Source organism: Xiphophorus maculatus, chromosome 8 (assembly GCF_002775205.1).
Source record: "Xiphophorus maculatus strain JP 163 A chromosome 8, X_maculatus-5.0-male, whole genome shotgun sequence".
Classification (NCBI taxonomy): Eukaryota; Metazoa; Chordata; class Actinopteri; order Cyprinodontiformes; family Poeciliidae; genus Xiphophorus; species Xiphophorus maculatus.
The window spans coordinates 13,100,241-13,116,506 of record NC_036450.1 but is presented as its reverse complement, the minus strand read 5'-3'; the positions used below and the strand labels follow the sequence as shown (position 1 = coordinate 13,116,506).

The window sequence follows — 16,266 nt, the reverse complement described above, 5'->3', positions numbered from 1 at the left end:
TGTTTTTATATTTTACCGATGTTTCCCGGCAGATGTCTGTGTTTGAATTCCAAATATGTGCTCTGTCCGTCCGCCTAAAGACTCCTCCGCTTCTGTAAACAAAGTTCCTGTTCAGCCTTTTGCCTGAATAAGGCAGTGCTCCTCACTTTTTGCCCCTGTTAACCCTTCACATCCCAAACTGCTGCTGCACTCTGAAGGTAAATTGTAATAAAAAGGATTCGTGCAAAAAACATTAAAACACTGATCTGAAGAGATTCCTGATATCTTTGGGATCACATTATCCTGGATCCTGTGACAAGAGCAGCAAAGTTTCAGAGTGGAGGTGACAAAGATGGACGAGTTCAGAGAGTTTCCTCCTCCTCCTCCTTTCTCCTATTTTGGGAGGTTCACATAAGCAATCTGAACTCTCTCTGCCCTGAATAAGCATCTCTATAAAACACTGAGATGCAAGTTGTGATCTTCTGCACAAGGTTTAACAGAGGAGAAAGAAAGCGAGACGGGAGTGTTGCATCCAAAACGCTGCCATCAGAGGAGCTGGTTTGCATCCTGATAACAGGTGAGTTACACCAGACACTTAACCACAATGATTTTCCTATTTTCCTATTCAAATATTATTTTTTTTACATGCTACCATGTTATTCTCCTCATTTTGTGACATCAAACTTAAAATATATAGTCAGACTCTTGACAAATTGTTTAGTTCTGCTATCAGATTGTTTTAGAAACCAGCTTCTTCCATAGCATTACTATATTTGTACATGTTGACGTTTAGTGCAGTTGCTCTGCTGCAATAAGCGGCGATTCAGTTGGACTAATAATTTGTCACACAGCTGCTCATTTTTGAGCTGCTGTACATATTTCAGCTAGAAATGAATCTGAGCTTCCTGCTTTGTTTACTACATTTCTTCCAAAAAAAAAAATTTTTTTTAATTTGTGCAAGTTAGGATATTTTGGATTTCTCCTCTTTTACAGGGTAGAAAGGCGCTTTCAGTTTTGTTTTGTTTTCGTTCTTGTCGCTAAACTATCTTTCAGAAATGCGTTTGTTTACGTATTTGTTTTGTTATTTCAGCCAACCAGGTTCGCTATTAAGACATGGAGTCAAAAAATGAAGGGTCAACGTCGTTGACCAGTGAGAAATTGGCCTCTATTGAGGATGAAGATGTTCTCAACAAAATGGTGAGCCCATAAAAAAAATGACACTACATTCATGCAAATACTGAGTTTCTGGGATTATTGGGAGACTATCATTACATTCTATCTTTTTATCCTTTAACTAACGGCAACGCTTGGTTTTTCTTTGGGTAAACTTGAAAAAAATACACACAGTTATTTAGTGACTGTTTTCCGCTTGCAGCTGGACAGTGCAGCAGATTTTGAAGAGAGGCGGATGATTCGAGCTGCTTTGAGGGATCTGCTCAAGAAAAAGAGAGGTAAAAATCATATAAGCACAAATTAAAATCCACAAGGTTTATTGTTTATTTGTATCATAGTGACTTGAGTCAGTACTGTGCAGTTTGGCTGCAGGTCTTTCGGACTGTCCCTACCAGCATTGTAAACCTAGACACATTTTTAAAGCTCAGGTTTAGATCCAAAGGTTTCCAGATTAGCTTCACCTACTTGGTGCATGAAGACGATCTGATGAGACGTCATTGACGTTTGAAACACTTAGAAACCTGATTTATTCAGCTTGTGGCCTTCAGTGAATGATGAAGAATAAAAGCCACAAGCTAAAACAATTTGATCTCTTAATAGAGTTGGTTTACATTGCTTCTTGTGTTGCAAGTTTCATGTCTTGCCACATATTCTCCTCTTAATTTAAGTCTGGACTTTGACTGGGCCCTTCCAGCACGTAAACATGCATTTATCTAAACTGTCTCATTGTAAGTCTGGCTGTATGCTAAGAGTCATCGTACAGCTGGAAAATACAACTCCAACCCAGTCTCAAAGGGGATTCTTTTCACTTTCTATCATCTTTGCCCTTCTCTTTGGGGAAAAAATGATTAATATTTATCCTGTTGGTCGAATTTCTCACTAGATCCGAGGATCTTTGCAGCTCCTCTAGAGTTACCATGGACTTCAGCTGCTTCTCTGATTTATTTTCTCTCCTTGACTTGTCTGCTTTGCTGATTATGTTGCTGGTGTCATATAATGTTTTCTAACAAACCTCTGAAGGTCGTTGATAAGCTAGGATTTCATGTTGGGCTATGCACACCAGACTTTTCTGAGTTCGACTTTTCCGATCAGAAAAAAGGGAGCAGGAGCGCGGGGTGAGGCACCAAGACCTGAAACAGCAGGGCTTGAATAAAGGAGGGACGACGGGAGGAGCTGTTAGCGTCGGAAGAGCATCTATGAACCAGCAGCCATCGGTGAACAGTAAGTCTGACTCTCTGATGTTGCTGTTTTCTGCTTTACATCATCGCTAAAAATGAATCTGTTGTGGTTTCAGAGTCAGCAGGTCAGCCGTCATCCTCCACTCCAATCAGCAAGACCACAGGCAGGTGAGAGACATGAGGAATTAGATTATGTTTGCAACATAATTGTCAAAATATGGCATTTCTGCTTCCTCTTCTTTGAAAGTGAGATAATTAATGACTGTTTTTCTGTCTCCTCTCCTCTGCAGGGCTGGTCCTGCTGCTGTCTCAGCCCAGAAATGTTCCTTTGCTGAACCACCCAATGCTAAAAATGTCAAACAAATGCTTCTGGACTGGTGCAGGGCCAAAACAGAGCCATATGAGGTAAACCTCCATCCAGCTAGCTTATGCTTTGATTTTTTGCCCATATGAACTGTGCACAGTTCTGTCCCTGAAACACATTTGGCCACGGCTCTTGAAAACTGGTTCCTCTCTCTTGCATGCGGCCAAAACAGGGGGTAGACATCCAGAACTTCTCATCCAGTTGGAAAGACGGCATCGCCTTCTGCGCCTTGGTGCACCGATTTTACCCCGACGCGTTCGAATACTCCACCCTGAACCCCTACAAGCCCAGAGACAACTTCCAGCTGGCTTTCAGCACTGCAGAGTGAGCTCTCATCTCTTAAAGTGAACAAGAATAAATGTAGTCTTCTGAGAGCGTATTGTCTGAGTTATCTGTGTTGACGTCCTGTCCTCAGGAGGCTGGCAGGCTGCCCCCCTCTGCTGGATGCTGAGGACCTGGTGCGGATGAAGGAGCCCGACTGGAAGTGTGTGTACACGTACATCCAGGAGTTTTACCGCTGCCTGGTGGAGAAGGGCCTCGTCAAAACCAAGAAGCGCCCATAAGTCTCCGAGAGCCCATCAGTCACTGTGATCTTTCCAGATAAACGCACCGAGAAAACCTGAGGTCAAAAGGATGACTTTGTGATCTTGTCCAGATAAATATTTACCATTCGATCGGAGCCATTTCACTGTGAACCAACGGTGACAAATGGATGGTATTAGTTTGCAGGGAATTGTTGCTGTCTGTGTGATTTAAGAGAACAGCTGGTGCTTCGGGTCAGTTCATTCCTCTGAGATTACACATCTGCATTAATCCCACTGTGAGTCTGAGGATGACCTTCATGATGATGATGATGATGATGATGATGATGCTGTCCAGGACTCGCTGCAGTCTGTGCGTCAGTTAAATAAATTCTTATTTCATTATGCAACTTGCTTCTTTTTTTTCCTGCAAAAACAATTAAGAAAAATTATATGTTTTCCATAAACTTTGGCATAAAATGTGTAGACTGCATTGTCCAAATGCTGGGGAATAAAAAGTGTAATTTGTACAGCTCAACGTTATTTTCTTTATGTACATAAAGCATACAGAACAATATAAGTTGTGCTTTCTGTAGAACTGTCTTGAATTTTTAGATTTTTTGAAAACTGCTTTAGCACTATTGAAAATGACTCAAGGTTTTGAAATAAAACACACTATTAAAAGTAATAATAATAATAATAATAATAATTCAAATACATTATTAATTAAATTAATTATTAAAATGTAATTAATTATTAAATCTATTGTCCTCAGTTTTAGACAGTAAACATGAAGCATTTTAAAATATGCTTAGCCTGACAATTAAAAATGTGTCTGTTATATTAAAATCTTGTTTTAACATTCTAGATTTCTCCAGATTATATTTGATTCCTCAGAGCATTTAAAGCATGGCTGTCCAATAAGCATAAATTTTTTTGATGCAAAAAAAATAAAAATGTAAAAGTTGTTTTGGTTCAAGTTTTGATGAGGTGAGGCATTTAATAAGTTAAAATTAAAGCCTTTCCCTTTTGTTTTTGTTTTTTGGAGAATAATTTACAGATCCATTTTCCACAAAAAACAGGCACTTTGTTTCATTAAAATATTGTGTGCATTGGATTGCAGGCGAAATGTAATATAACCAAAGTATTCTAGCTGGAGAATATAAAAAATTAGAAAACTGAAATCATTACATGCTTATTACAATCTGAATACATCCATATGGTGCGCTAGTAATAAAAAATCCTGATCCCACTCCAATTTATCAACATGCATGTGCAGAGATATTTCTACATAACATTCATAATTAACTTATATAAATGCAATTTTTGCCTCCACTCCCTCTGTTTATTTATAGGTATTTATATTTTAAACAGTTTGAATTAAACTTGACGAGTGTTTGCACAGTTTTATAGATTATCAGCGCTGAAGTATTAAATTGCCATTTGGGGCATCTGAACAACAACCCCCAACAACATAAGTTGCCCTTGTGATTTGAACATAATGATGATCAATATGTTGCCAACCAACATACAGGAATACAACAGGTTTTGTTTTATGTTGCAGATTGTTGATCAAACGTGCTCGTTTAAATACACTAGCTCACCCTGGTATAGAAGTTCATACCACTATATCCAAAGCAAGTAATCATAGTTTATTGATATGTTGATCGATGCTGCCTATCAGTGACGCACAGTTATCGGATTAATGCGTCACCCGCAGGACATATGCGCTGTTATTTCTGTCCGGCTGTACTTTGGCAGCTTTAAATTTCTCTGCCATGTTCTGCCCGCCCCCAGCAGCCGTGGAAGGAGGGAGGGAGGGAGGATGGAGAGGTGCAGCCGGGTCGGTGAGGTGGAGGTACAGCCGTGATGCTGCGACCAACTGCGCTGCACTCGGACAGCATGCGGGATCAAGGTGATGCAGTATGGATTCAGTGTTTTGTTTTTGTAATTTGTTTTACTAGTGTAGCACAAATGATCAACATGCAAAGGTTCGGGCGCATGACGCGTGACGGCTCTCTGTCCTGACTGCGCCGTGACGAGACGTCGGCTATCCACGGAACCGACAGGTTCGACCTGCTGCGGGCTGCCTCCGGTCCATTAATCGATCCCGGCTTGTTGGTGACAGTCTGGTGTCTTTGGTCGGTGTGTGCTGCGGGAGAAAACCGAGATTCATGTTATTATTTTCAGTTCCTTCATGATATCACCCTTGTGGTTCACCTTGGACTTAAAAATACGCACAAAGGGTAAGATTTGATTTTATTCTCACTGCTTACTGTTCCAGTTTATGTTGTCTCACGTTTCCGTCATCTTGTAACATAAACCTGCTGTTCAGACTTGCAGACTCACGGGGTTGGAATATTAAATAAGGCCGACTTCATGCTGGCCGTGAAAGTTTTGACTTTGGAAGTGAATCCAAACGTGTCTGATCACTATTAACTCATTCTGCGATGTTAGGGCTGAGTTTCTCTGTTTTGACGGAGAGACACATTTGCATATGTTGAATAATTGAAGGAGAGGTGTATGATTTCTGTGTTGGTCTCGCAGACAGTAAAATGGAGGTAGGTCTGCTGCCCTCCTTTAATGTAATCCATCCTCTTCCTTGTGACCTGCCTGTCTGACATGCTTTGAAGTGAACTATTATCAGCAGCACAGCTGTGTGTCCTAATGCAACTTTCACTTATGCAATCAGAAACCTAATACACTCCATCTATGAAGGGGTCAATGATTAATGAGCATCACCAGTAAATTTAACTGCAGTTAAATAGGTAAGAAATTTTTTTTAAAAGTTAGCTACAGCCCAGTTATACAGTGATATGGTCAGTAATCCATTACTGACAGAAAATAGAATATGATGCAATTAATTTTTCACTAAATTCAAACCCCTTTATATCTCCTAAACTCTTAAACATCACATTTTGTCATGTTGCAGTAACTTTCCATGTATTTTAAATATGCTCTTTTATTCTTTGCAAGGATAACATCCAGTATAGCCAATTTAATAAACAGTTTTTTTTAAATATCAGAATAAACCTAACGGCTCTGCGAAGGCCTCAGAGGTTTGTTAAAACATCAACAAACATCATCAAGTCTGTTGATGGATAAAGCTGGTTTTATTTTGCAGGTTTAATTGCAGTTAATTCCAGTCCTTTAAAGTAACAACCCAAGAGTTTGTGAACATGTCTGCACAGCACACCATTTTGGATTTGTGTTTGTAAAATCATTTTAAAACAATTCATCATTTAATTTCCACTTCCACTTTGTGATCATGCACTGCTTCTGGTCCAGGGGTGTCAAACTCATTCTCATTTTGGGCCGTATCAGGATTATGAAGTTCTTCAATGGTTGTGGCAGAAGTTTTTAATAAAAGCACTTAAGAAACCATTAAAACATGAATGAATAGTCTCAGTGAGTAACTCTTAAAGTTAAATTATATTTAACATCTTTCCATATTGATGTAATTTTGCAATATACAGATGAAAACTGCTTTGATTTCATTGATAAAATATTATTTACACACATAACTGTCACCTTAAAGGTTTTACTAACATGTCCCTTTTTATGTGATCCCTTTAGGATCCCTTTAGGATCACATAAAAAGTGATGACAGGCCAGACTTGGCCCCCGGACCTTGAGTTTGACAACTTAATTTAAAAATTGATCCTGATAACAATTTTCCAAGACGCTAACAGCAGGGACTTAAAAACTAACATACTTTTCAATGCATTTTGAATGTTGCGTGGTTTCTCTTTTTGAGAACTGCTCTGTGCATCCTGTTGCAGGCTGATGGATCGCCTTCCACAGAAACAGCTCGGCTCAGACCCTTGTGGTCCCAGCATGCTGCCTGGATCCTGCGCAGTGATCAGAGTGAGTCCAGCTTTACCTCTTCAGCCCGCAGTCCCAGAGCCACGTTTACTCAATCCATCGGAGGGGCTCAAAACACAGTTAGGACCGGAGCTCACACAGGCGCCTATCAAAGGGACAGGCCGGGTGCAGATAGGGGAGGATCGACTCACTCCTCCACTGTCAAGCATAAGTCGGCCCAGACCGACTGCTCTTGGAACTAGAACAGCCTCAAAGCCAGCCAAAGTCCCACTGGAGTCGTCTAAGGAAATAGACTTGATTCCTGTTTGCATTCCGGCTCCTCACAGCGGTAACGCCATGTCGCATTCCTCGTCAGAGCCTTCGTTCCTTCTGAGCAACCCCCAGAGCCCGCAGCCTTACCTTAAACCAACTCTTAGCCCCAACCTGACCCCAAGCCCGAGTCACAAACCCAGTCTGAAGCCTCAGCCTCAGAAGACCGCCTCACCTGGGAGCGCAACTCAGAGCCAGACTCAGTCTGAGGGGCCAGCAGGAGAGAACAATGACTTCAGGTAAGACCAGCAACACTCATGCTGAGTCATTTCCATTGTTTTGCCTGATCCTTGCAGCAGGTGCCATCCCGCAAAGATTGTGTGGAAGGAAAACTGTTGCGTGGTCCTCCATGTCACGTGAATCAAAGCAGCAAATTTCTCTAAGAGCCGTAGGGGCCCGACACAGTCACAGCTGTTTGGCTGATTTCCCACAGGCACTTTAGCTGAAGTCCTTGCTCATAAACAAAGACTGCTTGAAAAAACTCAGCAGCTCGTTTACACCAGCAGTAAATGTTGTCGGTCTTTAGACAGAATCGTCCCAATGCTGAGACAAACACACATTTTACACCTGCAGGATTTCTTTACATGTGAAATAAGAAACTTCTTCAGTTGTGAACAGTTCATTCAGATAAACACAAAACAAAATACCATAAAAATATTAATTAATATTATTTTTAAAAAATATGTGTAGCCAATTTGTTTGTTAAAAAATATGAAATCCTCTGCTTACAATTACAGATATTGTATACATAATTTCTCCTTATTGTGCTAAAATAAGCAAAACAAACTAAACGCAACTAAAGAAATTTGGCCTGACTATATAGATAAAGTAGTTTTTTATATATTTTTCAAACATCTATACGGTATTAAGAGTATAAGAGCTGAATCAGTCGGATTTTAGCTTTATTTAAACTTGAATGCAAATTTATTACTTTAGCCTGGCAAAAGGATTCACACTTTGCCTAATGCCCCCGATTTGTATTAGTTCAAATCAGGGGTTTTAATTACTTAAATGTCATAGAATGTAAGAGTGTTTTGAAATATTGAGTCACAGAAAGGGTTTCTTTAGCCAATTTGTTGTGTTTTTGTGCAAAATCTGTTTAAAATTTCCACAACAGACTAACTAATGGTCATCTTTTGTCGTCTTCAATTCCTATATACAAATATATGTATTGTTATATATACAGTATATATATATATTTATTTTTAATTCTATTTTTTCCAGATAGGCTGAACAAGGCTCTGTGTGTTGGTTAAAGCGTAGGATGTTGTTTCATAACCTAAACCTGCTTCAGACTTCTCAGTGTCTTGATTCCTGACCCGCCTGCTGTGTTCCTCTGCCTTCACAGAACAGATGAATTCACAATGAGATTACATTACAAAAATGTGGAGTCCATTTTATAATGTGGTGGTTTCCGAATGCATTTTTTAACTTGCGCTGGATTTTATTCAGGGTTTAAAGGGGATGAATAAAAATGCATGCCGCACCATTCAGGTTTTTATTTGCTACAAATTAAAGAAAGAAAACTATATTTTTTCCCTTCCACTTCACATTTGCATGTTATTTTGTCTTGGTCTGTCACATAAAATCCCAATAAACTAAATTTTAAGTTTGTGGTTTTAACGTGACCTTGAAAAAAAAATGCTGTGTGTATTTCTGCAATTTAGTTTCCAAGCTGATTTAATTTATCTCTGGGTTTTTGTTTGCCAGTGGGAATTTCCATCGTTGCTGTACTATTTTAATAACAGAACAATTAAATTACCATTCGAGATAACCAACAGGATTATATGTGCTGAAGTTGACATTTAAGTGTGAGCTTATTCAGCCACCCGCCTGTTCAATTTTATAAAATATTCAGCTCAATCCATGTTTTTCTGACTCTGGTAGTACTCAGCCATGTGGATACTCATACACACAGATTTGCTTAGCACTTAGTCATCAATGATGTTCGCTGAGGTGCTTAATTGTGGGGTTGTTTTTATTTTACCTTATGCAGAAGCCCCAATGGAAGCTTTTCCTCTGAGGATTACATTGCAGCTCATACCCCATTTTCACCTACACAAAAGAATTTGAGTCTAATGTGGCATTCCCTTTGCTCTTATCCGTTTGTCAGGGTGTACATCGTCACATGGAACGTGGGATCAGCTGTCCCACCAGATGACATCACGTCTCTGTTCGGACCAAATGTTTCAGATGGGAGCATTGACATGTTTATCATCGGGTAAGCGAGTTTTTGTGGACGACTCAGCAGTGCCAGAGCGACAGCAGTGGATGCCCACTCAGTCATCTGTGGTTCTCTCCCCCTACAGTCGCTGTCCTTTTTTTTTTTTTAATTAAAGTTTGGTTTTTGGTTGTTTTAAACATTTTCTTGCTTCTGTCACCATCCAGACTCCAGGAGGTTAACTCAATGATAAACAAGAGGCTGAAAGATGTTCTTTTTTCAGACCAGTGGAGTGAGCTTTGCATGGACACGCTCAGTCCCTTCGGATATGTTTTAGTAGGTGCATCTATCATTCTCCACATCCTTCTTTGTCTGATTGTAAAAATGTGATGGAGTATTTTGTCACCTTCCTCATCTGTCCAGGTGGCATCACAGCGAATGCAAGGAGTGCTTCTGCTTGTTTTTTCCAAAATCTGCCATCTTCCATTCCTCAGAGGTGTGCAGACCCAGAGTACACGGACGGGACTCGGGGGATACTGGGTATGAACGCCGATGTGTCACCGCGACGCTGCGCAAATTGGTTTGGGGTTAGAGTCAGAGTTAGGTTGCACACAGAAGTCGGGCCTGTGCTCCATCCTGCTGGCAGCTGCATGCACGTGTGGGTGAATATGTCAGTGTGTGACCTTCCCGTGCATGTTGATGTCAGCATCCCCCACTGGCTGCTGCTGCTGGTGCAGTCACCTTCTCTTTGAGGTCAGTGCAGAAGCAGGCTGTCTGGCTCTCTGATGCTGTGGCTTGATGTAAAAAAAATAAATAAATAGAAACACTTTGTCCCCCAGCACAGATCCGGTTGATGTACTCTGGTTTTCCTTTAGGTTTCTATTAAAATACACTCTCTTGTTATTTTAAAGGGGAATAAAGGTGGCGTGAGTGCAAGAATGACGGTGTTCGGCCACCCAGTGTGTTTTCTGAACTGTCACCTGCCGGCTCACATGAGGAACTTGGAGCAGCGGATGGAAGACTTTGAAAGCATCCTTCAGCAGCAGCAGTTCGAAGGCGGGACTGCCACTGGTGTCCTGGACCATGAGTGGGTGATTTTACTTATAAGTCATGTGGAATAATTACACAGCATACAGTCTTAATCATTAACTATATATTTGACTTTTCATCTATAGCTAAATTGGTAGTTCATTTAAATTACTTCATTTCCTGGCAAGAACTTTCAAGAACAACCTGCATTCCATTTGGAGAAATGTTTTAAAGTTAAAAAAATAAAAAGATTGAGTTTTTGTCTGACACAAGTTGTATGTAACAATAAGTAGGTGTCCAAACAAGGTATCAAAAACCTGACTTTGAGCTGGATGATGGAGGACTGAAGGATTAAAAATCAGGTCAGTGGAAGGATAAATGCCAAGTGACGTAATCCCAGCTAAATATGATAAAGTACAGTGTGCCAATCCAATTATTGTGTGGATCAAAATGAAGTAGGATGATAAGCATTTCTCCTTACTTTATTTTTGCTTAGTGTTATCAAAAAACCACAGTGAAAACAAAAGTCTACCCCCATTAAAAGCATTTAAAACTCCTTACAGCACTACTTTTAAAAGGAGTTTGGAGTGACTTTAATGTTTCTACAAAGTGAAGGTGCTGTGAATCATTGTTTTGTCAGTTTTGTTTTCCTCTCACCTACACACAGTTATTTTGCAGCCAACTCTCCCACATGCTGTAGCTACACACATAACAAACAACTCAGGGGAGATTTAGTCTTCAGAATAATTAAACTCAAAGGAATAAATATCCAGGGTGGCATAATGAAATCATGCGTAATGAATAATAAAAAATAATTCACTACCCTGCCTGGCTATTCAGAGCAGTTCATACATTTAGCAAGCCACTTATTACCACTCAGGAAACTTAGGTTTTCTTCGTCTACTACCATCAGTAGTAGATAAATCGCCGATTGGCCACAATTTCAGAATATAAGGCACTGTCTACACAACATTACTGTTTTTATTTGGGTCAAGAAAAATGCTTACATTTTGAAAACTAACAAACACTAAGACAAAGCAGGCAACAACTCTGGCTTTTAATTATTTACAACACAGTCTTGGGCAAGATGAAAATATTACTACAGCTTCAACACTTCGTGTCACTGAACGAATTCAAAAATCCACTTAGTAACTGTATGACTGAAGAGTTTAATAGCTTTTCTTAAACCACTCTTGAATTACTTTATGATGTGTTATTTGTATGCTCTTATGAGTTTTTATCTGGTTTTGTTCTTATATGGCTTTTAAGATGTATAAATTGTGTGCAACGTTTTTATTTATTCCGTTCAATATACTGTGAAAAGGCCCTAGTCTCCCTCAAAAAAGGGACTTCATTTTAAGGGACTTTGTGGTAAAATAAAGGTAAAGTAAAACAAATAAGAATTAGAAAAACAAAAATAAACTTGCTTTCTGAGATATCATAAATTTAGCAAACACATACTTTAGTAAAATTAACATATTTTACATAATAATTTACAATACTATTATCTGTGATGCAAAGGTATTTCAAGACTATATTTTGTGTTTGCAGTGTTGTGTTTTGGTTTGGGGACCTAAATTTCCGTATTGAAGACTATGACATCCATGTGGTGAAATGTGCCATTGAAAGCAGCAAGCTGCCTCTTCTATGGGAACGGGATCAGGTGAAGTAACTTCATAATTTAAAAACAGAAGCACGGATTCTTCTGTGCTTCTGTTGATTGCAGCCAGCAGAGGGAGCTATGGCTCTAATTGAAGGAAATAGAAAGTCTGCCATTCTCCTTTTCTGTTTATTCTCCAGCTCAACATGGCTAAAAACACAGAGTCCATCCTGGAGGGCTTCATGGAGGGACCGCTCAAGTTTCCGCCTACATATAAGTTTGATGTGGGAACCCACACATACGACACCAGGTCTGCTCATACAGAGTTTTTTTAATCCAAAATAAACCCTTAAAAAGATTTATTTGTTTTTATCTCATTAAGAGATTTCAAAAAAATCTTTTAATGAGGTTGATTTTGAGTTTACGATGTCAAGATATGTAGGCAAATGTATCCAGTGAGAAGGAATAAATCAGAAAAAATGTCTTAGAGCAGCAGCTTGAAGACTTAGCAAACCAGCAACCTACATAGGAATTTAAAAGAGCAATATCCAGTCTGCCTGTAACTCATTACAAGAAGTAGAGACTTGACTTTTGACAAAAACTGTAATTCTCAACACTAAGACTTTGGTAGAATTCAATTGGGATTGCTCCAATTCTGACCAACATTGTTACTCTGGTGCCAACAGATGTCAGCGATCTTATTTCTCTAAACATTGACAGAATACTCTATATTCTGTGAATACATCCTGGGTTACTTCAGTAACATCATGAACAGCATCGTCAGTTTGTCTTAGAGTCATTTAGTGATTGTGCAAGTCTTTTCTACACATAATCAGTCGATATTTTACTAGAGTCCATATTTACATCACATTTTTTGTAAAGAAAGCAATCCCTTATTTACCTAAAATAGAGTTTTGATTTTCCCATCCATATATGTAAATTCCTCTTGTTTTTTTTCGCATCAGAAAAAAACCTTTTAAAATTACTTATCCACTTTGATACCCTAAATAAAGGCTGATTTTGATTTAAGTCTCATATTCATTTTCTTCTCTGTAAAATATAATGTTTGCCCTTATATTTAATACATCAGTGCTAAGAAGAGAAAACCCGCCTGGACAGACCGCATCCTGTGGCGCCTTCGTCGCACCGGTTCCCCCGTTCCTACCCACAATGCATCTTTGCAGCGGGGTCTGACTTCCTGGTTGGGCGGAGCCACTAAAGTGATACAGCATAAGTATCAAAGTCACATGGGCTTCACCATCAGTGACCACAAGCCTGTTTCCTCATTGTTCTCCCTGCAGGTGAGGCCACATCTCGTTTCAGCACAACACATTTTTGCGATTATAGTTTATGTATTTTAACCTTCGAATTATAGTTCCCATTCAGGGTGGGTCTACCTCTGGTGGAGCTGCAGGTAAATAAGGAGTGGTGCAAAGCATCAGACGCCACAGTCAGATTCACTGTTGCTTCAACATATCAGCGCAGTTCATGGGACTGGGTGGCAATATACAAAGTAGGTCATAGAGAAACTCTCATATCAAACGCTGACACTTTCCTTCCAAGCATTGCCAACACATTCATTTCTCCCCGAACAGGCGAGATTCAGGCATCACAAGGATTATCAGGCGTACGTCTGGGCCAAAGGAGAGCATGCCACACAGGTTTGTTGAGGACTGCGGCTCCTAAAGATAACTTCATTTAAAAGTTAAAGTTGACTCAGAGCTGACGGGTCATTTTCATAGGTGTCGTTCTCAGAAGAGGATCTGCCGAGAGACGACTGTGAATACATCCTGGGTTACTTCAGTAATATCATGAACAGCATCGTCAGTTTGTCTTCGCCAGTTCAGGTAGCAAAGTTTTATCACATAAAATTGCTGTTACGAGGTGTGCAGTGTACAATCCAACTTTTTATTATAAAAGAAAATTAATATGAAGCCATATTTTATTGCCAAAACTACCATAAGTATAACTGAATTAGTTTTATTCAGCTTGTTTAACAGATCAGAGTTTTTAAGAATTTTTAATTTTCTCTTTTCTTTTTTGTCATCAACACAATGGTCTTTCCTCTCTCCTCGAGATTTAGCATCTCAGTCACTAATATGTACTTGAGGTGAAAACAAAAGCCAGTCTGAATGGCCACAAAGATCATTGCCAGACAGTCCCTGAAATGTTACAACCAGAAATAGCATCCAAGCAGTTTTATGCACTTGTGATGTTGCACATACTGGTATTGATGATTTCATTCAATATATTTTGCAGCTCTTCTTCAGATCAAAGCTTATTCTTGTTAAAATATCTCAGTCAAAATCCAGATATAAATCAAATTGTGGCAAGACTTAAAAAATGGCATTTACAGACACTTCCCACCCAAACTGACTGCTGAAAGCTTAAGCTATTTTGCAAAGGAGAACTGACAGATATTTTTAGTCTGGAGATGAGTAAACCTTGTAGAGCCCTGAAACTGTAGTTGCAGGTAATAATGCCCAATATACATGCATACTACATCTCTTTACTTTGTAAAAAATGTTGAAAAGACTGTATAATTTAATTAACACTTCACAATTAAGAACTGCCTTTTGAATCTGACATAAGTTCACATAAAATACACTGAAGTTTGTGGTTGAGACAAATTGTGACAAAATTTGAGGAGATTAAAACTTTTACTTCCTTTAACAATAACCTTCTCCTCAATCCTCCACCCTCCACAGATCAGGATGCCTGTTGTCAGCCCCACTGTGTGCCGCTCTGACAGCTCCAATGTCAGCTCTGAAGATGACAGCACCATGGTTCTGCTGGCTCCAAACTCCCGCAGTCCAAGCCCAAAAACTGGCAAAAGGCATCACCGTCATCGCCGTAGTCGCAGCCCAGCTGTCCCCGCGATGTCCTCCAACCCCCTCCCTGCCTTGCAGGGCCTCAGCCTGTGTCCTCGCTCCAAGGAGAGCCAATCACGAAGCCGCTCTCCATGCTCTGCTGCTAAGAAGGAGCGCTTGGTCTCCCCCGACACTGTGCCGTCCCCCACCATCAGCCCCCTCAGCCCTCGCAGCCCCGTGTCTCCGGGCAGCGGGGTGACAGCGCCGGAGGCCCTGATTGTAGCCATCTTAGGTGAACACAGTCCAGCTCAGGTCAGCCCCACAGGGGTCAAACAGATTGGGAAGCAAGTCGAAACAGACAAACGAAAGACTATAAAGAGGTAAAATAGGAAAAATGACATCCACACTATCATGATCTGACCTGAGGCAATCTGAGAGAAGCTGCGCCTTTATCGACTCTCATGTAGTTTGCAAACATTCCACGTTGCAGCGTCGCAGTTTCCTGTTAGAGAACCTATCATCATCTCATACGACTATGTGCTGTATGTATATCTTTGAGTGAAGAATGTGAGCAAACTCTCTAAATGTTCTCATGAACTCAGGAGTGATGAATGTAAAACCAAAGTCTGGCTAAACCTGCAACAGAAATGACCAGCTATCACTGAAAGCAATATGGATCCATGCTTGGTATCAAAATAAGGACCCTGAACCAGTATTGATGGTATTATAGTTCACATCTAAGACAGGACGTGTCTGTGTGAGTCAGAGTAGTGTAAGCTTAAATTATTCATCCAAGTGTCCAAAACGTGATGATTTTAGCTCTATACGACTTGATCCGTGCAAACGTTTAGTTTCAGTGTGAAACTGACACACAGAGCATTGTGTCACCTCAGTCTTAAATTGTAATCCCAAACCAATGCTCTTATTGTTCTTAGCATCTTCGTGAACACAACCCCTGCTCCTCAGAGCTGGTTTCTGACACCCAATGTTTTCCTCCCAGGACAGAATGTTGTTTGACTGTGCAAATAAAATGTGAACAAATAAACAATAACTAATCAAATTTATTTGATAAGCTCTCCTGATAGCACAATAACCACGTGTGGTTTTTGCACGGCGATGCTTCCCTAAACAGCAACATCTGCTCTGAAAAAGATGTGCACAACTTTTCGACATATAAACATCTTCTACTTAAAACGCATTCACTGTGCCACTTTTATTTTGTAATGTTTTATCAATTAACACTATCCTCTTCCATAATAAAAAATATGACTAAGTATAACCCTCAATCAGAACCAGTAACTCTGCATGCAGTACCTT

The 16,266-nt window shown here is 39.9% G+C and overlaps 2 protein-coding genes across 2 annotated transcripts; both read left to right on the top strand.

The window, feature by feature from the left end:
- The first annotated feature begins 402 nt into the window (after positions 1-402).
- Positions 403-3,747, top strand: LOC102231631 (smoothelin-like). Its single transcript, XM_005812008.2, has 8 exons — positions 403-556; positions 1,070-1,176; positions 1,355-1,430; positions 2,245-2,373; positions 2,447-2,498; positions 2,621-2,735; positions 2,867-3,018; positions 3,110-3,747. Exons 2-8 carry the CDS (start codon positions 1,093-1,095, stop codon positions 3,255-3,257), a joined length of 756 nt encoding a protein of 251 aa, XP_005812065.1. The 5' UTR covers positions 403-556; positions 1,070-1,092; the 3' UTR covers positions 3,258-3,747.
- Positions 3,748-5,360: 1,613 nt separating this feature from the next.
- Positions 5,361-16,162, top strand: inpp5j (inositol polyphosphate-5-phosphatase J). The gene is made up of 13 exons (XM_005812009.3): positions 5,361-5,461; positions 6,998-7,588; positions 9,463-9,570; positions 9,738-9,846; positions 9,934-10,050; positions 10,422-10,597; positions 12,091-12,202; positions 12,340-12,449; positions 13,230-13,440; positions 13,515-13,652; positions 13,735-13,800; positions 13,882-13,986; positions 14,848-16,162. The coding sequence occupies exons 2-13, from the start codon at positions 7,002-7,004 to the stop codon at positions 15,331-15,333; spliced, it is 2,325 nt and encodes a 774-aa protein (XP_005812066.2). The 5' UTR covers positions 5,361-5,461; positions 6,998-7,001; the 3' UTR covers positions 15,334-16,162.
- The last annotated feature ends 104 nt before the right edge of the window (positions 16,163-16,266 follow it).

Bases quoted from the DNA above. Each gene is read 5' to 3' on its own strand.
- inpp5j (XM_005812009.3), top strand. From the start codon at position 7,002: ATGGATCGCCTTCCACAGAAACAGCTCGGCTCAGACCCTTGTGGTCCC. The intron at 10,051-10,421 runs GTATGAACGCCG...GTTATTTTAAAG, and splicing joins CGGGACTCGGGGGATACTGG to GGGAATAAAGGTGGCGTGAG. The intron at 13,653-13,734 runs GTAGGTCATAGA...CTCCCCGAACAG, and splicing joins ACTGGGTGGCAATATACAAA to GCGAGATTCAGGCATCACAA.
- LOC102231631 (XM_005812008.2), top strand. From the start codon at position 1,093: ATGGAGTCAAAAAATGAAGGGTCAACGTCGTTGACCAGTGAGAAATTG. The intron at 1,177-1,354 runs GTGAGCCCATAA...TTCCGCTTGCAG, and splicing joins AAGATGTTCTCAACAAAATG to CTGGACAGTGCAGCAGATTT. The intron at 2,374-2,446 runs GTAAGTCTGACT...TTGTGGTTTCAG, and splicing joins CCAGCAGCCATCGGTGAACA to AGTCAGCAGGTCAGCCGTCA.